The sequence below is a fragment of the Podarcis muralis genome, chromosome 5 (assembly GCF_964188315.1).
Source record: "Podarcis muralis chromosome 5, rPodMur119.hap1.1, whole genome shotgun sequence".
Classification (NCBI taxonomy): Eukaryota; Metazoa; Chordata; class Lepidosauria; order Squamata; family Lacertidae; genus Podarcis; species Podarcis muralis.
In genome coordinates this window covers 72,605,668-72,633,437 of record NC_135659.1, presented here as the reverse complement: position 1 = coordinate 72,633,437, position 27,770 = coordinate 72,605,668, and the positions used below count along the sequence as shown (strand labels likewise).

The 27,770-nt window shown below is 43.5% G+C and overlaps 1 protein-coding gene across 1 annotated transcript in view; it reads left to right on the top strand.

The window, feature by feature from the left end:
* Positions 1-27,770, top strand: part of NECAB3 (N-terminal EF-hand calcium binding protein 3) — an 82,045-nt gene that overhangs the window by 13,976 nt on the left and 40,299 nt on the right. Inside the window, exons 2-3 of the mRNA XM_028734877.2 lie at positions 13,890-13,914; positions 17,255-17,363. Of these exons, the coding sequence (XP_028590710.2) occupies positions 13,890-13,914; positions 17,255-17,363 (134 nt within the window). The remainder of the gene's footprint in view (positions 1-13,889; positions 13,915-17,254; positions 17,364-27,770) is intronic.

Sequence of the window (27,770 nt, the reverse complement as noted above, 5' to 3'; positions counted from 1 at the left end):
CAGCAGTGCACAATGCATCCCTTATAGATTTATGAGGTTGAACAATTAACTACATTAATCCACTGAGGTGCTCATGGTTTGAATAGCACTGGGGAGCATTGAGACTAAGGCTGGATCTAGACACATCAAAAAACTGTTTCAGTTAAACACATTGAAAACTTTATTATGGCAAATCACGTTGGCGAAAGACAGGTGCCATCTGGTGTCACAGTGTTATAACATATATACAGTCAAACCTCGGTTCCCGAATGCCTCTGTTTTGGAACGTTTCGGCTCCCGAACGCCAAAAACCCGGAAGTAACTGTTGTGATTTTCAAACAATTTTCAGAAGCCAAACATGCTACGCAACTTCCATTTTGAGTTTTCCTATTGTATTGAGACTTCCGCTTTCAGTTTCTGGTTGTCAAACGTTTCAGAAGTCGAACTGTCTTCCGGAACAGATTATGTTCGACTTCCGAGGTTTGACTGTACAACCCTTTTTCTTTACAAATGTTGCTGTTGTTTAGTCGTTTAATCATGTCCGACTCTTTGTGATCCCATGGACCAGAGCATGCCAGGCACTCCTGTCTTACACTGCCTCCTGCAGTTTGGTCAAACTCATTCTGGTAGCTTTGACAACACTGTCCAACCATCTCGTCTTCTGTCGTCCCCTTCTCCTAGTACCCTCCATCTTTCCCAACATCAGGGTCTTTTCCAGGGAGTCTTCTCTTCTCATGAGGTGGCCAAAGTATTGGAGCCTCAGCTTCACGACCTGTCCTTTCAGTGAGCACTCAGGGCTGATTTCCTTAAGAATGGATAGGTTTGATCTTCTTGCATTCCATGGGACTCTCAAGAGTCTCCTCCAGCACCATAATTCAAAAGCATCGATTCTTCGGCAATCAGCTTTCTTTATGGTCCAGCTCTCACTTCCATACATGCAGCTGAGTCCTAAATCTGCAATTCATTTAGCCAAGCAGGATGGGAGAGGTGGCAGAGCAGAGTCCTTACTGGGCAATGGTTCCTGCTTCACAGCCCTTGAACCACCAAACAGTCTGTCCTAGCTTGACAGATGGTGCTTCCTCAAGAATTTACAGCGCAAGTAGGTCAGAGGGCCTTTTCCTACAAGTTGCTCAGGCTCTTAGCACAGCAACCTTGACTAGTAGCCTTGCTATTTCAAGGATTGTGAATCAAAAGGAAGAGCAGCTGTCAGGCCAATTCATATTTAATAAGAGGATGTGTGCTGCGAATGTAAAGGACAAGTGGGAGTTTGTAAGGAAATTCCATCTCTCTGCCATGTACAGCTGTAAGTGCTTCCTTTTTTGTGTATATGTGTTGCTCTTGGACATTTCAGCCTAGCCAGACAGTGTACAATAGACAGGGGTTTTTAAATTAGCAAATGAGGGATAATACATCCCACCTGCGGTCTGCAACCTCCCTGTACCCACACAGGGGATATGAAATGCCAACACACTGCAAGATACTATTATTGCCCTGCCAACAGCTGCTCTTGCAGAAAAACAACTCATGAGCAGTGATTTTACACAGGAAGAAAACAAACTCAGTGCATGAAACACTCCCTTTTTTGCATTCATTATTACATATTCGGATACCTGCAAAGGAAGTTGAATCACCATTCGGGTAATGAACTTTTGTGCTAGGAGAGTTATTTGAGAGACTGAAGAGAATTGCACCAAAGTCTGGGTCACTTTTGAGCTTGTGAAGTCAAGGGAAAGCAAATCCTCATCGGACAACGGTCCTCTTAAAAGCATTCACAGAAGCTGCAGTCCTATGCACACTTACTAGGAAGGAAGGCTGAGATCCTAACCCGCATTACCTGGCTGTAAGCCCTATTAAATAGGACTTCAGAGTATGAATGATTAAGATTGCACTGTTAAGTTCCATTGAACTCAGTAGGGGCTTATTTCTGGGTAAGCATTCATCAGATCGCACTGCAAAGGCATACTATCCATGTTATGTAACAAATTGTTTTCAGCTGGCCAGCAGATAACCCTGGGAATTCTAGTTTGGTAAAATGCTGAGAATTCGTATTTAGAAATTCTTGTCCCTCCAACCTCTACAACTGAACTAACGTTCACAGGCTTTCATTAGATGAAACTAACTTGATAGTTAAAGACCAGTTTTTAAGTCTGTAGTGAAGATATGCTTTGCAGAAGATATTCTGTGAATACTTTAAAAAATATAAAAAAAATCAACGACTATAGTGAGAAGCAAAATGCAAGACCCCCACCCCTTTGGGGACAGAAGTTTATAACTACCAGAAATAGGGTTGCCATATTCCGAAGAGCAAAAAATAGGACATATTTGTAGGTGGTCTGGAGGGGGGGGGGGGGGGAGAGAAAACTAGTCGTAATAGTGTGTGTGCAGTAAAAGACAAACCCTGTATTGAAATATTTAATCATGGTAATTAAAAATGAAAATGACATACTCGCCAATGTTATGTGAGAAAAATTCAGGGCACACACATACCCCATCCCGCATCTCAGTCATTTGCCCCCTCCCTGCTGTTGACCCCTTCCTCGCCTGCCTGCTCGCCCCCTCTTCCCTCCCCTCTCTTCCCTTTGTGGTCTTTGGCCTTCTGCTCATGAGATGCTGCTTCTCCAGACGACGTGACGCTGAGCGGCCATGGGAAGGCCACGCCAGGCCTGGCGGCTGCTGGACACAATCCAAAATCACCTAGCACAGCCCCTGGAAGGCTACTTCAGGTCTTGTGGCCACCGGAGACAACACAATGCCTAGCGCAGCCCCCTGCCGGCTGCCCAGAATAGAGATGGATGAAGGTGGGGAAGGGGTGACATGGCTGAACTGGCATGGGGTCTGCTGGATCCTGAGCCATTCTTACTGCCATTGTGTGAAGTCATTGGACATGATTCAGACCTGATAGCTGTGCCAGTGATTAAACCCAGATTGGGCCCAGTCACTTTGCCTCCCTCACCTTCTGCCATGGATGCCCTGCAGATGCCCCAGTGGCCCCGCCACTCCACAAAGCCCTGGTGGCAGTGGGAGGAGGTTAGGATTGTGTCCTAATAGTGCAATCTCATGCATAGCTACTCAGAAGTAACTTCTGTTGGTTTCAGAGGGGTTTACTGTCAAGAAGTAGGCATAGGATTGCAGCCTGAATGAGTGAATGGCAGTTATAGTGACTCCCAAGGTGGTTTGGTTTAGTTTTGTTTGTTTGTTTGTTTGTTTTAAACCCATTTCCTATTAGAACAATGTAAGTCTTAAATCTAGAAACCAACAGGGGGAAAGTTCTAACCAAACAGCACTAACAGCAGGGCAATTGAAGCACAATGTCGGAGAAAGATATACAACAATGAAAGAGCAAAAATAAATTGCTGAATCTAATGATGGCGCTGAGAAAATTGTAGACTTGTATCGTCCACTAATTTATTTAAAAGATTTGTAATCTGTCTTTCAGTATTTCTATTCCCAGGCTGGCTCACATTTTAGCACAACTGCAAATAGTTGAAACTAATTTGAAACAAATTAAAACTGCAAAAGCAATAAAAAAGTAGGATAGCAGCAGGATAAAAGCAATTTCAACAGTCCTGGGAAAATTAAAAAAGGTATTTACTTTGTGCCCCAAAGGCAACTGAGCTGGCGGCAAGCAAGCTTCCTTGGGAGGGAGGGGGCAGGTATTTCAGAGGTGGGTTCTGCACAACCTTATTTCTTCTTTGGCGATCACTCATAGCTGAGTAAGCTTGTCTTCCATGAACACGGTCTTAACAGTGAGTCCATAAGTGACTGTGGAGGCCAATTCTGGATCCACACGACCTTCCACATTGGGGACATAGATTTCTGGGCAGGAGTTGATCATGGTGAGGGTTTGCCAAATGTGCCTTCCTCTTTGCTCATTTCTCCCTTTCACCCTGAGTTCAAGCATCTTCAAAGTCCATGACACCTTTGGTAAACGCTGTTCTCCAACTGGAGCTCTTGCTGGCCAGTGTTCCCAGTTGTCAGTGTTTATACTACATTTTTAAAGATTTGCCTTGAGAGAGTCTTTAAACCTCTTTTGCTGACCACCAGCATTATGCTTTCCATGTTTAAGTTCGGAATAGAGTAGATGCTCTGGAATACGATAATCAGGCATCCGAACAACATGACCAGTCCAATGAAGTTGATGTTGAAGAATCATTGCTTCGACACTGGTGATCTTTGCTTCTTCCAGTACACTGGCATTAGTTCACCTGTCTTCCCAAGTGATATGTAGAATTTTTCATATTCCGTTGTTGGAATATTTCAAGGAGTTGGAGATGGTGTTTATAAGTGGTCCATGTTTCACAAGTGTACAGTAAGGTTGGTAGTACAATAGCTTTGTAAACAAGCATTTTGGTTTCCCTTGAATGTCCCGGTCCTCTCCTTAAACACTCTACACTTCAGTCGGGAGAAAGCTGTACTCGCAGAGCTCAGGTGATGCTGGATTTTGGTATCAATGTTGGTCCTTGTGGAAAGATAATTGCCCAGGTAGGAGAAGTGATTGACACTTTCCAATGTTACACCACTGAATTGGATTTGTGGTGCTGCAGAGGGGTTGTTTTGTCTTGTGGGATGTTGAGCAATAGGCCAAGCTTTTCATAATTTTCTGCAAAGATATTTAAGATGGTTTGGAGGTCATCCTCTGAGTGTGCACACACTACGTTGTCATCAGCATACTGAAGCTCTATGACGGAAGTTATGGTAACTTTACTCTTTGCTTTCAGCCTACTCAGATGAAAGAGCTTTCCATCTGTTCCATATATGATATTTAATTCGGTGGGGAGTTTCCCTTTGACAATGTGTAGGATCATGGCAATGAAAATAATAAATAGAGTTGGGGCGATAACACAACCCTGTTTAACACCTGATCCCACTGTGAATGGTTCACTTTGTGAGCCATTGTTATCTGCGATTGTTGCTGTCATAGTATCATGGAGGAGCTGAATGATGTTCACAAATTTATCTGGGCAGCCGATTTTCAGAAGGACAGTCCACAGGGCATTATGATTTTCAGTGTTGAAGGCCTTAGTCAGGTCAATAAATGTCATACATAGGGGTTGGTTTTGCTTTCTGCATTTTTCCTGAAGCTGTGAAAATCATGTCGAGTGTCCCCTAGAAGGTTGAAAACCATTTTGGGATTCAAGAAGGGTAGCCTTGGATATACATAGTTAGGAGACGGTTTGCTAAGATCCTTGCAAGAATTTTGCTGGCCACAGTTAATAAAGAGATGCATCAATAGTTTCTGCAATCCATTCTATCACCTTTTTAAAAAGAGATTCATAATTTTGTCACCCCTAAAGTCTGCTGGGATCTCCTCTCTCTCCCAGATTTCCCCCCCGATGAGCTTGTGAAGTTGTTGTGTAAGTTCAGTTCCACCCACTTTGAAGACTTTGGCAGGTATCCCATCAGGTCCACTGGCTTTGTTGTTTTTCAGTTGGTTAATAGCTGTACACAACTCTCCCAGATTTGGCAATACTGCAAGCTCATCTCTGATTTGTTTTTGCGGAATTTGTGAGAGGACCTTGGCAGCTATGGGGGAGTTGTGGTTAAGGAGATGTTGGCAATGTTCTTTCCAGCGCAACACAATAGCTTCTTTATCTTTATCTGTGATATCTACCTTTGTCCACTTGTGGATGTCATGATGGGGCTAACAGGACTCAAGTGACCACCTGATTGCAGTCATGCCATAATACCCCTCTTGAAGCATTCTTCTTTGGAGTTAATGCATTGCTGCTGCTTACTGGTATTGGGAGGGGAAGGAGGAAGGCAGTGGCAAGGTTAGTGCAAGTGCACTAGTGGAGCCAATCCAATGCTCCCACCATTTGCTACACAATGATCTGACCACCACATTGTTCTCCCCCTCTGCCTCCCATTAAGAAATAACATGGCTGATTGGAGGTCGTGTGAGCACTGCCACGCACCAATAAAAGTGTTTCCAGCTACAAATCTCTGCTTAAAAAATAAATAAATTAGTATATGATCCACGATGGGCTTTGTTGATAGTTCAATGACTGCACTACCTAATGCATTTAAGAGTTTTTAAATCACAGATGCTTTAAGTGAGCAGATATATGCAACAATGATCAGACCACGACTAAAAACATAACAGAGCAGGCAAAGAATTAAAGTAAAAGGGGGAGGGGAGACTTTGATACACCAAAAAACTGTAACTGAAGAATCCCCAACCAATCCATACCTCATTAAAACCTCAGAAACTGCAGTGACCCACTTATTAGCACCCCCTCCTTGCTAAGCACGTCTTAGTAGCTGATGTCCCACGAAGTTCTTTGCGTGGTTCTTCACAAAAGGAGAAAGGGAGCTTTGAAAAGATCAAACATGGGGACAGGGCGGCTGTGTGCTGTGTTCCTGTGCCATTCGCTTACCCCCTGTTTCCCGACCATATTTCATAACATTAAAGCTACACTTTTGATTCACCTCAGGCTCAGGACGTTCATATCGCTTTCAGTAACGAACAGTTGTTGCCTCTCTGAGCAATTTCCTGAAACTTTGTGTTTCTCATTTAAACACCAACACACAAACGGCTGCAAAATGCACAACTAGGTAATGGAATGTGCTGAGTAATAATTACTGGTGAGAAACCAATCTTGCAGATATCCAGAGATCAGCAGATCTGGGGCTTTGTTGAGCAGTGGAGAAGAAATGAACCTGAGAAAGAAAGGGCTTGGTGGAAAGGAGTTTGTTACTGTTGTTTTGATTGCAAGGAAGCAGGGGAAGAGAAGGAGACACCTTTCAGTGGGCTGCTACTAGCCTCTGCTTGTAGAGTTGTTATTTGTTCATAATGTTGCTTCTGAGCTTGGCCAGCCCAGGGTATTCTGCTGCCTGAGCCAGAGCAGAAAATGCCCCCCCCCAACAAGATGCATGGTATCGAAGGCCAGATAAACTTATGCCAGAAAATCCCACAAGCGCGTCTCCTTTTCCCTGGCTGAAACATTTAATAATAATAAATTAAACAATTAAAAGTTTGCTGCCTCTTCATGACACTCAAAATCAGCTGCCTGAAGCGATCACCTCACCCTGCCTAATGGCAAGGCCAGCTCTGACCATGTACATGCGTTCACACACCACCCTGCACTTCACAGTTCCTATAATTGAACTGCAATCTACCACCCACGCTCACTTGTCACTTGGGCACCAAAAGGTACATGCCTCCCTCTTACACTTGTCACATACCCTCTAACACTTCCCAAATGGAAATGTGACCTGCGTGTCACTCTGCTATTCTCGTACCAAGGAATGATGCGGAAGCTCCACACACACTTCACATCGCATATGATGAAAACAGCCCATCTGCTCTTTGCTGTATAAATTTTCTCAGCAGTAACCTGACCTATGTGCCCTCTTGTTTTTAACAGTTTTTTTTCCTTTTGTATAAAGAGATGCTGCTGGGGCTGGGTGGGAGGGATGTCATTGTCATAGGAACGGAGGAAGCTGCCTTATATTGAGTCAGACCATTGGTCTATTTAGCTCAGTATTCTTGACCCTGATTGGCAGTGGTTCTGCAGGGGTTCAGAGAAGACACTCTCCCAGCCTTACCTGGCAAAACAGGGGATTGGTTACTGAGGATTGCAAATTGGGCATCCACTCTCAAAAGGGGGGGAAAGGATAGTGACTCTACTAGGCACACCCCAACTCTCATAGATCCCCACAGGGAAATTTCAATCCTGCACACATAGGGCATGTAAGTCCAGGCACTTGTATATCCATTAGATCTTGAGAGCAAATCATTAAGAAATAAACACTCAAGGAAGCAAACCCACTGAGAAATTCATTTTGCATGGGGAATGTTTTCTTCTAAAACTTAGAAAGATCCCTAGTGGATAAAAAAGTTTCCTTATTTAGATGCAAAACTCTCTTAAATCTGGCTAATGGACTCTTTGAGAATGCAGATTGATATTTTTGTGCTAAGATAGCATTGCTGGTTGTCTCCCCCAGGAAGCCATTACCTAACACTGGCAAGATGAGAACAGATTTATTTTCCTGCAGCAGCTTCAAAGGTTGTGCTGAGTTGTTCCTTGGACTGGAAAAGTCTTTAACTCCGAATTAAATAAACCAATCAGAAGGCATTTGAAATGGGGCGCTTCATGAGTGTCAAGATCCTAACAAAAGTTCTAGCATAGGAAACAAAAGCATTCTGAGGATAAAACCACTTGCACCCACCACAATTTAGATTCTGTAGGTTTGGCAGTCAGTCTGTGAAGATGTCCTAAAGCACTGCCTGGTCCTGTGATGATGGATGAACTTCAGCTGATAGGGCCCAAGAATGTGGACAAAGTGTTTGGAAGGGTTAATTTGACTGCTTGTAAGCTTGTCCACTCTGAATCTTTTCCTTCTAGCAGGGAGGGAATAGCTGGCTAATATGTCAACTATGACTCTATCTGAAGGGGATAGCCTTACTATTCTTGTAAGGGATGGAGGCTAGATTTGATCCAGTTCACTTAAAGCTGAACTTACCTACTTTGCACTTTCTGATAAACTATATGAATTGGGGGGAAATTTACACTTTTCTGAACTTTACAATGCAGTTCTCTAGCCAAATAATGTGTACAAAAATGCATATCCTACAGTAAAATGTGTCTAAGAATGCTTATACTCCTAAAAAATAACATATTGATTCCATACACAAATGTGTATATTAGGAGAAATTTGCAAGAGAATACTGGTGAATTTCCAGGAAGACTTAAAGATACATATATCACAAACAAATGTAGAAATGTAGAGAAGTCAAGATTGGAAAGATGAGAAACTAAGAGCAACTGAATTTGACAGATTTGACTCTGGTAACCTCCCATCTGGATTACTAAAGCATGTTGTATGTGGGGCTGCTTTTGCAGATAGCCCAGAAACATCGTTTAGTGCAGAGTATAGTGGTAAGAGTTCCAGCTGCAGCTGGGCATTACAAACATATTACACCAATACTAAAACCTTCACTGCCTCTTGATCAGTTAAAAGTTATGGTTCTGACTTATAAAGCTCATGGCTTGTGACCTTCCTACAAGGCTGTCTTACCCATAGGTGCTAGGGGTGTGGGGGACCCGGGTGCTGGGCTCTCAGGGGCGCCACACTGAGAGTCCAGGGCCCGAGAGTTGTGTCTGGGGAAGAGCCCGCCCGGTTGGAGCGCCATGGCAAGCTTTTCTGTGCCACGAGTTCAGGGGCGACTGAACTAGTGAGATGCTGAGCCAGCCAACTGACTCTGCCCTCCTGCGCGCCTGGGACTGGGCAACCGGGGGGGGGGGTGCTGGGCGGATCTTTGCCCCCCCCCCCGGCGCCGCATATGCTTAAGACAGCCCTGCCTTGCTACACCTGTGATTGCCTCCCATTTCCACATAATGCAACTCTTTTGTTGCATCAAGGTCTTGCCTTGCACATCCCCACATGGAAATGGAGTTGTGAAACTGATACTGTTTTTTTAAGAGCAATAAAGAAATAAAAATAATAAATGAAGAGAAGAGAAGAGAAGAGAAGACCACTTATCTGGTGATCTGCTACAGAATACTCCCACGGGAGCTCTTGTGAGTCATCCCTGAACAGCCATGACTCTGTAGGCTACAAGTCCGTCAGTGCAGCAAACTGAGTCTCTTGAATGCACACCAGCGAAAAAGCAACTTGGAAGCTTTGTCCATTATAATACTGCAGTGTCTGTGTCAGCTTTTTACAAATGAGCATGATACATTACTATCTTTTCAGTGCAACTGAAGAAAGCCAAGTGTGTCCTGATTATATCAGTCCATACCAGCAAGTGGAGAGATAAGGGTAGTATGGTCCATCCGCTTTGAAGATGTGAGAGTGAGGGAGGAGAGCCAGCCACCAAATTATTTTTAAATTCCTGCTTCTAATGATTCACATTCTTCTGACAGTCACAAAAGAGATCATTATAGATTGCAGGATGTATCACACACGAAATGTAGAACTGGATTCTTCCATGACCCTCATTTCCCCAGAAAATTGGCTTCCTGTATTGAATGCTTTTATCATTTTAAAAACAATTTCATGAAGATACTTCTGGCAACTGGGACAAATTCAAATATTAGTATGACCTCGCAAGTGGGGAATGAGAGCAGCTAATGAGAGGGAGCTTGTCTCAGCAGGATAGATTTATATGAGGTGCTGTAGAAGAGTGGATTTTAATTTACTGTCTCAGTAGCAGCCTATGCTGGTGGTCTGGGTCTTCCTACCATCTCCCCCAGCAGAAAGTGAAACATCAGATGTGAAATTGTGATGAAGAGGCATGGAAAGAAGAATTCGGGAAGACTCCAGAGATTCTTCCACCTCCCCGTTTTCACATTTGCAACTTAATGAGTCACCAGATATAAGGTCAAGTAAGGTAATTGACCCCTGGATGGTTAGGTCCAGTCAAAGGCAACTATGGGGTGTGGTGCTCATCTCACTTCAGGCCGAGGGAGCTGGCGTTTGTCCACAGACAGCTTTCCATGTCATGTGGCCAGCATGACTAAACCGCTTCTGGCGCTATGGAACACTGTGACAAAAACCAGAGCGCACAGAAACGCTGTTTACCGTCCCACCACAGCGGTACTTACCGGTATTTACCTACTTGTACTGATATGCTTTCTAACTGCTAGCTTGGCAGAAACTGGGGCAGAGCAACGGGAGCTCACCCCATCTCGGGGATTCGAACTGCTGACCTTCCGATCAGCAAGCCAAAGAGGCTCAGTAGAGACCACAGTGTCACCCACGTCCCTTCACCAGATATAGGAACTGAAAGTGACCATACTTCACACAAAAGCTTCAGAGAAAGATTAATGCAAATGCTAATAGAAATATATAACATCTCCAGTGACTGCTGTTGTGAATTAGTTATTCTGTTCTTATATATACTGTAATTGGACTCTGCTGCATAGCTAAAACAAGTCCTTGATCAAGTGAGTGTGAATAATAGACCCCTGCAAACATTCCCCACTGAACACGGATCGTTTGGAGACTGCGGGGGGTGGGGGAGTGAAATACATTGGCTCCCAGTACGTTTCTGAGCACAATTCAAAGTGTTGGTGCTGACCTATACTAAATGGCCTCAGCCCAGTATACCTGAAGGAACGTCTCCACCCCCATCATCCAGCCCGGACACTGAGGTCCAGCTCTGAGGGCCTTCTGGCGGTTCCCTCACTGCAAGATGTGAGTTTACAGGGAACCAGGTAGAGGGCCTTCTCTGTAGTGGCGCCCGCCCTGTGGAATGCCCTCCCATCAGATGTCAAGGAAATAAACAACCAGCTGACTTTTAGAAGACATCTGAAGGCAGCTCTGTTTAGGGAAGTTTTTAATGACTGATGTTTTAATGTATTTTTAATATTTTGTTGGAAGCTGCCCAGAGTGGCTGGGGAAACCCAGCCAGATGGACGGGCTATAAATAACAAATTATTATTATTATTATTATTATTATTATTATTATTATTATTATACATGAAGATGTTGGAGGTGGGCACCCTGTGCATGCCCCCCCATCCACATTTTAAGAATTCACATGTTCAGGTAAACGCCAGAGCATGCCTTGCATTGCAGGCTAGAGGTCTTTTCACTAAATCCATTCCATTTTTATTTTATTTATTTTTTTGAAATCTCTACCAGATTCAATTCTTCTTCTGCAACTTGATCGACTGCATTTACAGCTTCTCCACTGCTTAAATCGTATTAAAGTTATGAATAAAGTTGAAGACCGAGGAAAGGGTGAATTGGATGTGAGTTTAGAACATTCAGCCTATTCTGTGTTGAGGCCAGAAGGGTCTGAACTAAGCAAGAGTGGTGGCCTCGTACAGATGTTCTAGGAGGCAGGTACAGGTGCAAAGAGTGAGAAGGGGCAGTATTACGAGAATGGTATTTTATTGTTTAACTAACCAGGTCATTGCAATCAGTCGCGTTCGATGGTACAGGTGTTGCTTTCTGTGTGGTGTAGTGGTTAAGAGTCTCGTAATCTGGGGAACCGGGTTCGAGTCTCCGCTCCTCCACATGCTGCTGCTGGGTGACCTTGGGCCAGTAACACTTCTCTGAAGTCTCTCAGCCCCACTCACCTCACAGAGTGTTTGTTGTGGGGGAGGAAGGGCAAGGAGACTGTTAGCCGCTTTGAGACTCCTTAAAGGGAGTGAAAGGCGGGATATCAAATCCAAACTCCTCCTCTTCTTCTTCTTCTTCTTCTTCTTCATCATCATCATCATCATCAACACTACCAGCTACTGGAAAGGAGGGGGGAAAGGCAGTGGGATGCTTGGTGTGTCGCAGCTGCAGAGCTAACCCAATGTTCCTGATGCTGTGCCCACACCACGCCAAACTACCCCCCACCTTGTCCCTTTCCCAGCAGTGATGCACAGTGAAGCCAGGACAGGACCACAGTCCAACCTATGCTGCCCCAGCAGCCATTACCGATTACAATAATATAACATGAGAAAATCATAACTGAACATAGTGTGTGTCTATATATGTATTGATGCCTACCTACCAAATGAGGGTATCACTGATGAAGTTAGTTGTATCACTGATGAAGTTTCTGATGAAGTTAGTTGTAGTCTTTGAATCTGTATGCCAGTTAGCCTCTAAGATGCTATAGGACGATTTTCCTGTTAAAGGCATTTATGTATGGGGGAATCTCGTTTCTTTCCTGCTGTCAGATTCAGGGATGTGTTCCCCTTTGACAGCAAAAGGCAATGCACTTAAAAGTTTTGTTCGGGTGTATTTTAAGCCGAATCCTCTTTTGTTTAAAGCTGCTGAAAATTTAAAGACATGAGCTGTAATGTAGCAGAGATGAAGTCTAGGTTTTTCTTTTTTTGTGAGGCTCCCTTGTGCGCTCTTACCTATAAAGTGTAAAGGAGCGAAAGGATGCTCCTGAATGGCTTATGTTAAAGCACAGGCAAGCCTCCGTGGGGGCCTTGAAAAGTACCCGTATTTTTCGCTCTATAAGACGCACCAGACCACAAGACGCACCTAGTTTTTGAAGGAGGAAAACAAGAAAAAAAATATTCTGAATCTCAGAAGCCAGAACAGCAAGAGGGATCACTGCTCAGTGAAAGCAGCAATCCCTCTTGCTGTTCTGGCTTCTGAGATAGCTGCGCAGCCTGCATTTGCTCCATAAGACGCACACACATTTCTCCTTACTTTTTAGAAGGGAAAAAGTGAGTCTTATAGAGCAAAAAATACGGTAAAGGCTAGAAACAGCTCTCTGAATCTGCAACTAAAAACTCTTTCCCAACCATCCCTCTAGCCACCAGGCCATATTTTTGTGGTCTTGTAAGATGAACTGTCACTTGGCAGAGCCACCCCCCCCCCCCTGTTTAAGTAGAAACAATCAGCGTGACATAGGAATGCCCAGCAACAAAACAGTGGATCTATTGGTGCTGAAATAACACCAGTGATGATACCCCACAGCTCAGTTATTGATGCAGTAACTTGGATGAACATGTGGAACTCCAGTGCCTATAAATGTTGCCCATTAGTTCTGGCTTTGTTGCCTGTTCCTTTACTCCTGCTAATCTGCTACTTCCAATGAAATTAAATCCTCCACATGCTTCACCACGGCACACACAGTGCACTTGCCCTTCTGAGCCATGTTCCACATTTGTGCTAGTGTAACTGTCTATCATCCCAATATCTGTGGAGGAGTGGGTGGGCTCAGTCTGTACTGACAGCGGAACTCCCATCTATGGTCAAATTAGCCCAGTCCTGAACTGCAATAATACAGAAGGGAAATCATATAATAGAATCACAGAACTGTATAATTGCAAAGAAGAAAGAAGCTGATGTCTGGAGATACCTGGTAACTAGAGCTTAATTCATTAGGGCTTGGCATATGGATTGAGCTGGTTGAAGGAGCTACTAATTTTTATAGACACGCATGTGTGCAAAAAGAATTTCCCATCCAAGTTTGTGTTGCTTAATGCGATTTTTTGTCTTTTCAGGTTTTTCGACGAGCTGACAAGAACGGTGAGTGCCCTGCCCATGTGATTTCCTTGCCCTTCTTTTTCATTTATTTATGTCTCGTCGTTTAAATATATAACGTTAGTCCATCCCAGTACGTTTCCGAGCACAATTCAAAGTGTTGGTGCTGACCTTTAAAGCCCTAAACGGCCTCGGTCCAGTATATCTGAAGGAGCGTCTCCTCCCCCATCGTTCTGCCCGGACACTGAGGTCCAGCTCCGAGGGCCTTCTGGCGGTTCCCTCACTGCGAGAGGCCAAGTTACAGGGAACCAGGCAGAGGGCCTTCTCGGTAGTGGCGCCCGCCCTGTGGAACGCCCTCCCATCAGATGTCAAAGCGATAAACAACTACCTGACATTCAGAAGACATCTGAAGGCAGCCCTGTTCAGGGAAGTTTTTAATATGTGACATTTTAGTGTATTTTTCATCTTTGTTGGAAGCCGCCCAGAGTGTCTGGGGAAACCCAGCCAGATGGGCGGGGTACAAATAATAAATTATTATTATTATTATATAAAGACTAGGCTTAAGCAACCAAACCCTCTTACCCCACAACCACTAAGCTTACTTAGGCATCTTTGGTGGAGGCCTTTATCAAAATCTTTTTAAAAGCCCTGGTACACAATATCTAGTGGATCATCCCTATCTATATGTTTGTTGACACTCCCAAAGAACTCTAAAAGATTAGTTGGAACAGACTTACATCTGTGGAAGCCATTCTGGTTTTTCTTCATCAAGACTTGTTCTTCTAGATGCTTTGTAATTTTATCTTTAACAAAGCTTTCCACCTGTTTTCCCAGAACAGAACTTAAGCTAATAAGCCTTTGATTTCCAAATTCTCCTGGATATATATTTTTTTTAAATTGATGCTACATTGATCACTTTCCACTCCTCAGCTATGGTGACTGATCTTAGTTACATTTGTTTTTGTTAGAAACTCAGCAGCTTTACATTTGGATTCTTAATGAACTCCGGGGTGGATGCTATCCAAACCCAGTAACTTGTCAGCTTTTGTTTTGTCAATAAGTCCTAGAACTGTGTCTCTTGTCACTACTCTTTGCCTTAGTTCCTCAGACTCTGGTCCCAAGAAAGTTAGTTAAGGAACAGGGATCTGCCCTACATCTTCTGTGCTGAAGACAGATACAAATAATTCATTCAGCTTCTTTGCAATCTCCTTTTTTCCCTTTAGCAAACCTTTGGTTCCTTGTTGTCCAGAGGCTTAGCCAGCTTCCTAGCCAGTTTCCCGCTTCTAATGTTTGAAAGCCAACCAGGAAAACAGATGAGTGGAAGTTGGGACCTGGTTCTCCCCATTCCTAGTCCTGCATTCTACCACTCTAGCTTTCATAATTTCTAGCAACCATGAGAGCTATAAACTTTATGATAAATGAAAGCCAATGTTGTCTAGTTTCCAAGTTCTTCAACAGATAAGCAAACTCCAGGCCTCATGGGTAGTGGATACATCCAGGCTCTTCTATAGCCTTGCTGACCCAGTCTGTGGCCTATGGTTCAATTTAATCCCTGGATATTTCTGACATTCCTGTGCCCCCTGCTGTCTATCACTTTGGCAATTGCTGTCTATTATTTCCCATATCCATGCATCCTTGCCCTTGTCATACAAACCTGCATGTCAATCATTCCTCCTACTTAGGCCAAATCCATCTATTAATGCTGATCTTTCATTGCTATTCTGTTATCTGCTCTGACCTTTATATCCCCCGTGGCTGCTGTGTTCACACTCCTGTCACTCCCAGGAAACAGATCTGAAATTTATTATTTATTTATATATTTTTGTTATATTATGCGCACTTGTCCATTTGGCATTTCATTTTTGTTCCACTTTTAGAGTGTTTTGCAATTGTTTTCCTAGTGTCTCACAACACTGGCCATTTTAAGTTTTCCCGTTTACAAGTGGAAAACTGAGTCCAATCTGTATCGGCTCACTCAGATTGCACCCATGGCTGGATTTTAACCCTGGTTTCATAAGTCCATTCTTTGGGCAGCTTTCTTTATTCATAGGAAACGGCAAGCTGAAAAGAAGCAGAAGGTCTGTGCATTGGCTAACCACCGCTGCCGAGATATGACTAGGGAGGAGATAATATGGATCTGACAATGATGTTCATGTAGACAGGCCCCTAGTATCCTGCACAGACTGTGGATTGGTTCATACCTGCATGTGCTGCTAGAAGCCTCTGTGCAGGTTCAGAATCATAAGTCTTACTTCAGTAGAGCACCTGGACTTCCTCCAAGATGCAACCTGGCAGTGGTGGTCAGTTAACATGCAGAACTCTTTGGTTTTCAGTGTCTACATGTCCTACAGCTGCTCAATGGAGCATAAGCGTTTAAGAAACACCTGCTGGATCAGGCCAGTGACCCATCTAGTTCAGCATCCTGTCCACACATTGGCTACCTAGGTTCCTGTGGGAAACCCTCTAGCAAGACCTGAATACAAAAGCACACTCCCCTCCTGTGATTTTCAGCAGCTGGTATTCAGAATCACTACTGCTTCCAACCATGGAGGCAGAGCAGAGCCGTCATTTTATTTATTTAATTTCTATACCACCCTATACCTGAAGGTCTCAGGGCGGTTCACATAAATTATCAAATACATAAAATCAAAACAAAAATAACAACACAATAAACCCCCCTATCCAAAGAGTCAGCATTTTAAAAAGGGTATAGGATGTAGATCAAGTTAAAGGCCTGGTTAAAAAGGAACATTTTTGCCTGGCGCCTAAAGGTGTATAATGAAGGCGCCAGGCGAACTTCCCTGGGGAGAGCATTCCACAGACGGGGAGCCACCGCAGAGAAGGCCCATTCTCATGTTGCCACCCTCCTGACCTCTCGAGGAGGAGGCACATGAAGAAGGGCCTCAAAAGATGGTCTCAGGGTCTGGGTAGGTTCATATGGGAAGAGGCGGTCCTAACTAATAGCCACTGATCTCCAAGTGAGTGGGAGTGCTCTCCAAGCACGAACAGTGTGATATGTCAGCCAGGAACCCATAGATCTCATCTGCATCAGCCTCTGCCATCTCAGTGAAAACCTGTGTCTTCAGCACTGCTGATGTCGCTCAGCAGAGACCTATGAATTCCTAGAGGAGTAGCCCTGTTAGTCTGTCACACAACAGCAAAGAATCTTGTGGCCCCTTCCTAAAGATGGCCATAACATATCCGGTAGTCTTCAAGGTGCCACAAGATTCCTTGTTGTTTTTCTATGAATTCCTGGCTCCAGTGTTATACTATAATCTCTTCCTGTTGCACAGCTTGCTGAATTAGACAAAATAACATACAGAGACTCATGTTGCTCTCATCTCTGCAAAGGTATAATTATTCCTTCTCTTTCATTCAAATGTAGATGATGGGAAGTTGTCGTTTGAAGAATTTAAGAACTGTTGTGCCGATGGCATCCTCAACTCTGAAGAACTGTGGGAGTTGTTCAGTGGCATTGACAGGCGTCAGTCAGGGTAAGGAGGCGCCTGTTAAGTTAACAACAAGAAATTTTCAAGCAGAGTCAATTCCCCCTCCCAACACCCCAACATCCATTGCACTAGGTCAGATTAGCATGCACTTAAAGCAAATGGGTGCGTTACATAGATAACAAAGATAATATTCTATGTTGGAGTTGTCAGATATACAATGCAGACATTTGCTGTAGCTCAGAGGCAGAGTATCTGCTTTGCACACAGAAAATCCCATATTCAGTCCCTGGCATCTCAAGGTAGGGCTGGGCAAGATCCTTGTTTGAGACCCTGGTTTAGTTTGTTTTGTTCTCATGAAAGTACCCTTAAGTAAACTGGACTTAACTGATGTGGAATTTAAAGCTTTCTCTTGGCAATACAGAATATGTAAGCATGCCACGAGAGGATCAAGAATATGACTAAATAGATGGTGTTGCCTATTGTGGCCTGGATTGCATGTAGTGCCAAGACAAACCATGGCTTAGCGTGAATGCACAAATTTCCAGAGAGGAAATTGTGGCTGCTTAGCTCCTGCTCTCGTCCTGTTGCTGCGGCACTGCTGTGTGCTACGCTATTGATTGGCCACCCCAAGCTGAGCTCATGGCTTGTTTACAGAGGAGGAGACTAACCACGAGCCTGGGTTTGGATGACATACTAAACTATGGCTTAGCTCACAACAGCAGCAGGACCAGAGGAGGAACAAAGTGGCCACAATCTCCTCTCCAGGCATGTTTTCACTAAAGCAGTTTGGCTCAGTGCTACATATGAGCTGAGCCACATGAGATTTCATTCTACTTAAATTGGTTTAGTCCTATTCCATCTTGCTGTATTTTGAGTTTTGAAGTATACAATGACTGGTATATGTAGAAGAACCTGCCTTAAGTTTTGGGATTAGTCTGAATCAATCTTCCTCAGCCTGGTGCCCTCCAGTTGACATCTGAGACTAATGAAGTTGTAGTCCTATATATATGGAGGGCACCAGGTTTGGAAAGGCTTGGCTAGATGACCTTCAGTCATTCTCCGAATCATCAAGGATTTCATCCAGTGAGACGGCAGAATAGTTTGTCTGTGAGCTACATAAGGATGCATTATGTCGGTATGGGAGCCTCATGGAGCTTGAAGATGGAACTCAGTAAGCCTGGGAATTAAAAGCTGTTTTAAAAATAGTCCAGACTCTGATCATAATTAAGATAGTGTGTTAACTTCACAGCAGTATGCTTGAATTGGATCAAAATCTGCTTTGCTATTTTTGTTCAAGTGCAGATTTCAATGGCATGTAAACCCTCTATGAAATATGCAGGCAAGATGTTTGTTTGTTGGCTTGCTTTTAAGCACTACAGTGCGGTTTTGTCCATCACAGCGAAACTTCAATTACACTGTAAGATAGATGGCCTTTCTGCTGCATTGTCTCAGCTTGGCCCCTTCGCTTATTTTGAGTAGACAGCATCCAGACAAGAAACAAACTTCCCAAAGGAAAACATCTAGAAATGCTTCAGTCCTCCCTACATGTGAGCCAGTAAATAAACCAGGACATCTACAGTTAACTTTCATTTCCCATTTGGTCCAAACTGGGAAACTCTGGTCAACAGCTTCGGAAGCAACCAGGATATTAAACCATTTTCAAACTGGTTTAATATCCTGTTTTGTTCCAAAGCTGGTAATCACCCCCTGTATGGACAAAATGGGAAGCTGTGGTTAGTTAGAGATTTCCTGGTCTTTTTGATGGCTTGGACAATTGTCTGAAAGTGGTGCAATGAACATGTACATGATTATCATACCTGGCCATCTCCTTGCAAATAGGATGTTATATCTAACAAGGAAATTATCCATGCAGTTTGTGGGGTTAGACTATACGATATTCCACAGCATGCGCTTGCTGTAACTGGTGTCATTTTACTGATCTTAACACAGATCAGCTTTTGGTGCTTGATCCTTTTAAAAAAAGGTACAGTTGTGTTTGGATGCCCAAAGCAAATCCATGTGTATTGCTTACTGTGGCTGTGCTGCTAAACTGATAACTGGATAACTGAAAAGTGCCACTGCCGCAGATAATAAAAAAAGACAAGTCATGTGAATTGACCCTGAGTGATCACCAACATGTGCCATCTGAGATGAAGGACTCATGAGCCTGAGGGTTCAACTGTCAGGAGGATTTGGGTCCTGACCACTGGCGACAACCACCATTGTCCACTGGTGACATAGAATTGATTTCAGTATCTGCTCTTGTTGCTTAGTTAAGTGTGTGAATACCTGGTCTCAGGTTTATCTGTGCCAGGCAAACTAATTTCGTGCCCATATAAATAAAACATGTTTCAATGAGAAAGGAAGACAGATGGAGCAAATCAGGGTCAGATTTTATTTTTCTTTTGTTTCTTTTAATAAAAGTTCCAAGTGACCTTGGACAACTGGGTCAGAACAGTGTTCAAAATCTCAAAACTATCACAAATCCTGCCAGAAACAATTCAACCTGTGGGAAAGAATGGGACTTTTTATTCCTTTTTTTTAAATTGTTACTTTTTTTTTGTTCCTTTCCATGGTTTGTATTGTTAGTAGCAACAATTATTGGCGCTACCTTTGAGATTTTCAACTATGCTTTATTAATGACATTAAATGGTTATATTCCTTGATGAAAAAGAATTAAAATGCATTAGACTGAATGCACCCAGAGGTCCCCTTGGCTCTCATCTCATCCTAAATGCCTCACCCTGATGCAAGTTGTCTTTAGTGAAATGGGTTTTTCATTTATTTATTTTTAAAGCCTACAGTTAACCAGGGGCAAAAATAGAATGAGTATATACACTGGGAGCAGCAATGCTTTTCTTTTTTCTTTTGCACTGTAAATTTTTTTAAAAACATAAATACAGCATAGAACAGATATAATCAAAACAGGTGGGCAGCTACTACCAATATATGGAGTTACATACAAGTAGACCATCAGTCATACAGCATGAGACATTATTGTACCATAGGAGACCCCAACCCAACACGCTGAGAGTTAACAGAAGAAATGAAAACAAACCAATTGGTCTCAAATATATGATTAGTAGATTCACCTCTAGCCACTCTACATGTTTGCGTGAGCTTATCTGCTAATGCTAGGGGCCATGCCTATCGCACCAGTTTTGTATGTTACAGCCATTCCCATCTTGCAGTGATGCTTTTCTTAAACCAATTTCAGCTCTCCTCCCCACCCTTTGTTGCCTGACAAAACTACAAAGAAATGTGCACGCGGGCTTTAACCTCTGCATTCGTGTGTCCCACACCTCCCATCATCTGCCAAGCAGTTTCTCTCATGCTAGTATCGCCATATTTCAAAAAGTAAAATTCCTGACACCTTAACCCCACTGATTTTTACACCTGAAAACCAGGACATGTCAGGAATTTTCCTGATGTATGGCAAGTCTATCCCATACTGTCATTTGCAGCAGGCGAAACACCAGAATCTGAGTCATTCAGAGGTTAGCAGCAAAGCAACCCATCTGCAGGACAGCCCATGCTTCTCTCATCCATATGCTTCTCAATGTATGCTGTTAGCAAGCTGGTAAGTGGGAGCTCTTTGACCCTTGTGGTCTCGGGGACAAGAAGGTGCTCACATTCAGCATTAAAGCAGCCATCTGTCTTCAGCTTCTTGATCTGAGTCTCACTGGCTGCTGTAATATAACAGCAACCAGTTCTGCCTTTGGGTGTTTGTTGCTGCCGGAAGCCTGAGAGGAACGAGCCTCTTGATTCTGGCCTCCACATGTTCAAGACACATTAGGAATTAGCCCGTTTGCGTCAGCTGGCTTGGGGTTGAGATTGCTGCTGCACAGAGCAGGAGCTTTGCTGGCGCTTTATAGATGACGGTAATGAATGCGTACAAGCTCCAAAGCTTGCAGTTTAAGCTGGGGAAGGAGAACCCTCTGCTTTCAGCTTAGGAAGGTTTCTGAGTAGCCTCTCTCTTAAATAAGCACTGGGAAATAAAGCAGTCCTTGGTCACGACAGCATAATATAACCAGGGCTTTGCTTCAAAATTGGTGATGGTAAAAAGTTGCCTTATTTTGAGTCACACCATCTAGATTAGTACTGTTTATAGCAGCTGGGAGCAGCTCTCTACAGAGTTTCACAGAAAGGTCATTTCCAATCCTAACTGGAGATCCAATGAGTGAAGCTAAGACTTTCCACTTGCAAAACTGATGCCCTACCACTGAGGTGCCACCTCTCCCCTCTGCCAAGGGACACCACTGTAATATGTGGGACAACCATAGCATACTGTAGATTACTTTTCAGTGTTCTTTATTATTTAAATTGTGTTTCTGGGTTGTATTCCACTTAACACTGCTTATTGTGGCAATCTGCCCCATGACCTTCAGGTACAGGGTGGGAAATAATTTTTAAAATGAATACATAAATTGCTAATTGAAGGAATATTAAGAAAACAATTAAATGCATGTGTTGTAGATTAAAACAATTAAATGCATGTATTTACATATGAGAGGGGAAAGCTATGGGGGAAGCCTATGTTGTCATTACATGATGCAAGTGTTGCAAACAAGTATCAGGGTAGAAAGTGAATTCCTTATTCTATTCTGCATAGAAGGAACTGCCCTTTTTAAAAAGATGGCACTTGCCATCTGCAGCTTGTATAAGTTTACAGTTTGTTTGCAAGCCACTGCACAGAATTTTAAGTGGGAAAGTGGCATATGAACATTTGAAACAAAAGCAATTCAAAAATGCATTAAAATTTGCTGGCTGAGGAATCCAGGGCCTCTTTTTCTTCTTTCAGAATGGTTTAATTCCTTAACCCAACACTGATTTATCACCTAGATGTGGCATCCCTGAATGACAGGGTGCCTGAGGCCGTGCGCTGAGTGCCTTTCTCACATCTCAGGAGTAGCACATCTTGTCTTTTGGGATTAATTCATAAAAGGTTTTCAAGCCAGAGGTCATGTAGGTGTAAAACCTGGTCATTCCCATGTTAGAAATTCTACATTCAACATAGCAAGCATTCTTCAAAAGTTCAGTTTGACTACGCAAAAATGAGCTCACCAGTGGTTTACAAAATATAAAGGAAAATATTCCTTCCTAGACACCCCACATAGATAATGTACTCCATCTTGACAGGTTTCCTACATATAACATCACGCTTCATGCCCCTTTCCAATTTTCAAGGGATGCCTGCAATAAGCTCAAGGGGACAGTGGTGGACCTACATTTTGGGGCCCCTTCGCAACCAGCAACGAGGTCTGGGTAACCACTGTTATCTTCTTCAATGGGGTTGTTCCATGACAGATCACCATACTTCTATACCATCTGTGCTACTGACTGTATAACTCTGGGATTGTTGTGATATATAGAACAACAACAAAAAAAAACACACTAATTTGAGTCGTGCCACTCAAATGGGGTCTACCAGACCCTTTTTTTTTTTTAAAAAAAACCTTCATCAGTTTCATAGCAGATTCACCCTGCATGGGGATGTGCAGATCTCTGAACCAATTAAAAAAGATGTATGGTTCGGTTATTCATTGTCCTTGTGAAAAGAAGAGGGGAGGACAGAGGGGCAAGATGAGAAGCGGTACAACAATATAGTCCTCATACCCTATACAGTGGTACCTTGGTTGTCGAACTTAATCAGTTCTGGGAGTCTGTTCAACTCTCGGAATGGTTCAAAAACCATTCCAAGCATAGGCGCCGACTCCATGGGGCTTGAGGGGGCCCGAGCCCCCTCAAAAATTCGTTTGGGGGGGCTCTGCCCCCCCAATAATCTCCGGCGCCCCTCCAGCAGAGCGCCATCGCCGCCCCTCCCCCAGCCCAAAATGCACAGGGAGGGGCGGGCTGCATGCCTCCTGCCCTCCCTCCCGAGCAAAAGCTCCACCCAATTTCCTTTGGAGCTGATTAATAGGCGCAGCACGCTCTCCCCTATTCGCTCACGAGGAGGCGGCGCCACTTTATTTGCATATTCATGAGCTTATTTATTATTCATGAGCTTTCCCGGGCCCCCCCAATATTTTTTATAAGTCCGCGTCCCTGATTCCAAGGTGTGGCTTCTGATTGGCTGCAGGAGCTTCCTGCACTCAATCAGAAGCTGCGGAAGCCGGCAGGATGTTCCAAAAAACATTCACAAACCGGAACACTCACTTCTGGGTTTGTGGCATTTGGGAGACAAAACGTCTGAGTACCAAGGCGTTTGACAACCAAAGTACGACTGTATACTAATAGCAAACTCGGTTCTCTGAGTGTGGATCCTTATGTAGCCCAAACAGCACCATCTGTGCACTAGAGGAGGCTTGGGGAAAACCCCTGTTCTGTGAAAGTACAATTTTAAAAATTGGGGGGGGGGAGAGAGACAACTGGGGGGCGGATAGCCGAAAGAGAACAAAGCATGCTTAGTGGCTAAGGAATACTGCCTGCCTAGGGGAATGGGCAGGATGCAAAAGTAGCAGGGAGGCAGAATGGAATGGCATATCCTGGAAGGGGGCATGGATGGGACCCTGTACATTTTGTAGACCTCTTCACTGGAGTGTTATGGTCCCAGAGAAAGCAAAAGACACCCTGTACTCAGAGAAATAGAGTGACAGAGGAACTGGTGGGAAGCAGAATGTTGCGGTGGGAGAAATACCTGTCACAATACAGATCTAAATTTAGTCAGAATAACAGTACCTAGGACTGCTCTTTTGTAAGTGATTAGGAAGTGGAAGCAGCCGTCTCTTGCAGTACATCCTCTGAGAGCCTGGAGATGGGGAGGTACAAACAGCACACAATGTTTTGTGCATATTTGAGAGCTGGGGGTTTTTTTTTTGCCCCCACCCCCTGCTGTCAATGGCACCAAGAGCCGTGGGAATAATGTGCTTTACCTTCTGAAATATCACACCTTGGGCACTAGGGGGGCTTCGCTTCCCTTAACGATGCCTCAACCCGGGCCTGAAGCAATTTCCCTGAAGTGATTAAATTAACCTAGATTAATCTCAGGCAACAAAGGGTACTCTGAAAGGTAATTGAAGGTGCCTGAAGAATATGGAGGTGGTGTGGTGAGATGGCTGGCTCCGGAGGGAGTCGCCGAAGGAAATCCAAGGAAGAAGAGAGCTTGGAATTGTATTTGTGCAATGAAGATCATTCCTAATGAGTTTCTCGAGCTGGCAGGCTGCTGATTTCCTAGAATGGAACGTTAACATGTCTGAGTGACTTTTCACTGCCCTTGCCTGATGTGAAGAAAGGGCTGCACAAATGAGAACAAAAAGCATCTCTTCTGGATAAGTTATCTGATGCTGACACTGTAAGAGAGGCAATCTTCACAATCAGATTGGGCAAGGAAATTGATTTGGTCAGGCCCAGCATGATTTATCTCCTATGTATGAACACTGCGGCTAGGTTGCTTGTGAGGACAAGCCAGTATATAATGCCTTGCTTGTGGGATTTACAGTGTCTGCCAATTTGCTACTGGTGCAAGTTAAAGCTGCTGGTGCAAACTACTACTACTACTACTACTACTACTTCTTCTTCTTCTTCTTCTTCTTCTTCTTCTTCTTCTTCTTCTTCTTCTTCTCCTCCTCCTCCTCCTCCTCCTCCTCCTCCTCCTCCTCCTCCTCCTCCTCCTTCTTCATACCCCACCTTTCCCCCCATAGAGGACTCAAGGTAGCTTACAGATAAAAACAAGAATCGCTAAAAATATAGAAAAACAACAACCATGAAAACAATTAAACATTAAGAGAATCAAAACTATATACATGTACAAAAATTGTTTAAAACCAGATGGAAAGGAGAAATAGAGCTGGGTGTCATCAGCATACTGGTGACATTAGACCCAAAACTCCAGACAACATCTCCCAGCAGTTTCAAGTCCCATCCCAGCAAGGTGGCCCAGAAGGATGCTATGGTTGATGGTATCAAAAGCATGTATTTTATGTATTTTAACTGTTTTTAATTATCTTTAATCACCTTGAAATGGTCGTTTCAAGGCAATTAGTTAATTGAAATACCAACAATAATAGGAGAGGGTATCCATTCTGCTGCTGGGAGGTGGAGATGGTTGGATTTTGTCCTATATACTTAGTACTAATTCACACCAGGGGTTTGGTGTGTGTTTGTGGCTTTTAGACTGTGATCACAAAAGCTCATAACACATACCTGCAGTTACACTCGGGGCTGCCTCTTGTGTTTGTTTACTTAAATATTTATATCCCATCTTTCGGCCTTGAAGTTTACAAGGTAGAGAACAACAAGAGTTAAAAAAAAACCCCCATCAATTAAGGGTTTAGAACATTCTTCAGTGTGGATTGCCTGCAGCCACCATGCTAGCAGTAAGCCAGGTCTGGCACTTCACTGGCTGAGGTGTCCAAGGGGCTCAGAAGGACTCCTTTACTGGCCTGACTCAGCTGTGCCACTGCTCCCTGCCAGCCCTATGGATCTAGACTTCAAGATGGCAGTGGATGGGAAGTTAGCTTTTAACAGGAGCCCTCCATTAAAATACCTCCCTGCTTCCATGGCGGCGGCAGCAGAGGTGGTGGTGGGTGGGAATACTCTGTTGGCACGTTGGTGTGTGTGTGCATTAGCAGGTTGGGGCATCATACTGAAGGCTTCCTGAAGGCTGGTGCTGACCCGCCTCTCAAGGAAAGTATGACTAGTACCAGCACTGTATTCTTTGAGTGCATTGGTTTCATTCCTCCTTAATTTATTGTGTTGCTGGTTCCCCTGTATAACTGTATCTGCAGATTTTTTTTAACGTTTTCCATGCTGAAATCCATGTTTGAACAAAGGGCAGTTTGTACATTTTAAAATGAACTAAATAAAAATGAGAAACAATTAATACAAAAAGCAATAGAATGGTTATAATGAAAGGCAGTGCAGGGAACAGCAAAACCATCGTATGCAGGCAACACATCAATAAAACAAGGGTGGAGGCGGGGGAATAGCAATGTCTCTCCTTCCCCCTTCAGGTACAGCAATGTCTCTCCTTCCCCCTTCAGGTTTTGTAGAAATGAAATGCCTCTAGCAAGCCAATCTGGGCCTGGAAGAACGTTTAAATATTTTGTTTTGCTTTATTTGTTTTACTGAATTTCTCAGATTTCACACAAGTGCCATATATCAGACACTTTTCACAGTGGAGTTCCCTTACACCATTTACAACAAATAGGGCCACAGGAGAAGTGTATCCACCAGTTTATATTCCTTTAATAAAAGATTATTTGAGCAATTGAGGCTGATTGATCCTTCGTGGTTTGTAAGCAGATCTCATTAAAACAGGCTGTAATCCAGAGGCGATTTTAGGGTTGCGCTACTGGTTCAACCACAATGCAGGAGGACCCACAACAGTGATCTAGCACAGAGCATGAGAGATGAAGGAGCAAATTGTAGCATCACAGAGGGTGCCTCCAAAATTTGAAAACCCAAACTTTGCCACTGCTGCAATCCTATGCATATTTACCTGGGAGTAGGCACAAATGAGCACAATGGGACTTACTCCAGAGTCAACATGCACAGGATCGAACTGTTAGTGTGACTAATTTCATAGTCTCCCACACTCTTGGCCAATCTCTAGCTATGGCATCGTCTTTCCAATGCTTATGGAACACCAGGTGAGCTGTCATTAAAAGACTGAATACGATGTCTTGAAACTCTGCTAGTATGAGACATGTAATGTAATTTAAAAGTTGGATCCATAGATATTATAATACCCAGCATTTTGTTGATTGCTCTTACCACAGTAGACCATGAATAGTCAAATGCTGTGTTGCTGAAATCCTGGAAGCTTTTTATGTCACAAATGTTCTGGTATCTTTTTGGTCCTGCTTGCGTTGAGCTTCCAGAGGGCATAATGCAATGACATTGGCTGCACTTAAGCATGGGACTTATCACACTAGTTTTCCTGATTAGAATACTTATGTCCTGCTCACATATTTTCAACAGGCATGTGGGTGGTCACTGTGAGAAGAGGATGCTAGACTAGATAGGACTTCCCCCCTGAGCTACTTTGACTCTTCTGATGTACTTCTGTCCTGTGCTAGGAATGGTGTCTTCTAAAAAAACAAACTGTAAATCACTTTTTACATTGAACATGTTACAGAATTAGTATTAGTACTGAGAACAAAGTCAAAATGAAGTGAAAACCATCTTTCTGTTTAGATTCTGTTCTGTTTTAAAGTCCTGGGCAAAGACCTCTCTGCCTGGTTTTCCTCAAGGTTTGCCTGTGCATTGAATAATTCAGCATTTTAATTATTAATTGGTTAATGTTTGTTACAAATTCAGAAGATGAAAAGGGCTAGATAAGTGCCGAGTGCAGTTGGCTCCCTTAGGGAAGTGGGCCTTATCAGGAGTGTTCAGTTTTTATATGTGGGGATTGTTCTGGTGTTTTACTATTAACTGGATGGCAGCCATCAGACACAATTTTAGAGGAAGCCAAAAGTCTAAGGTTAAATAATAATGCGCAACGTTTTCAAC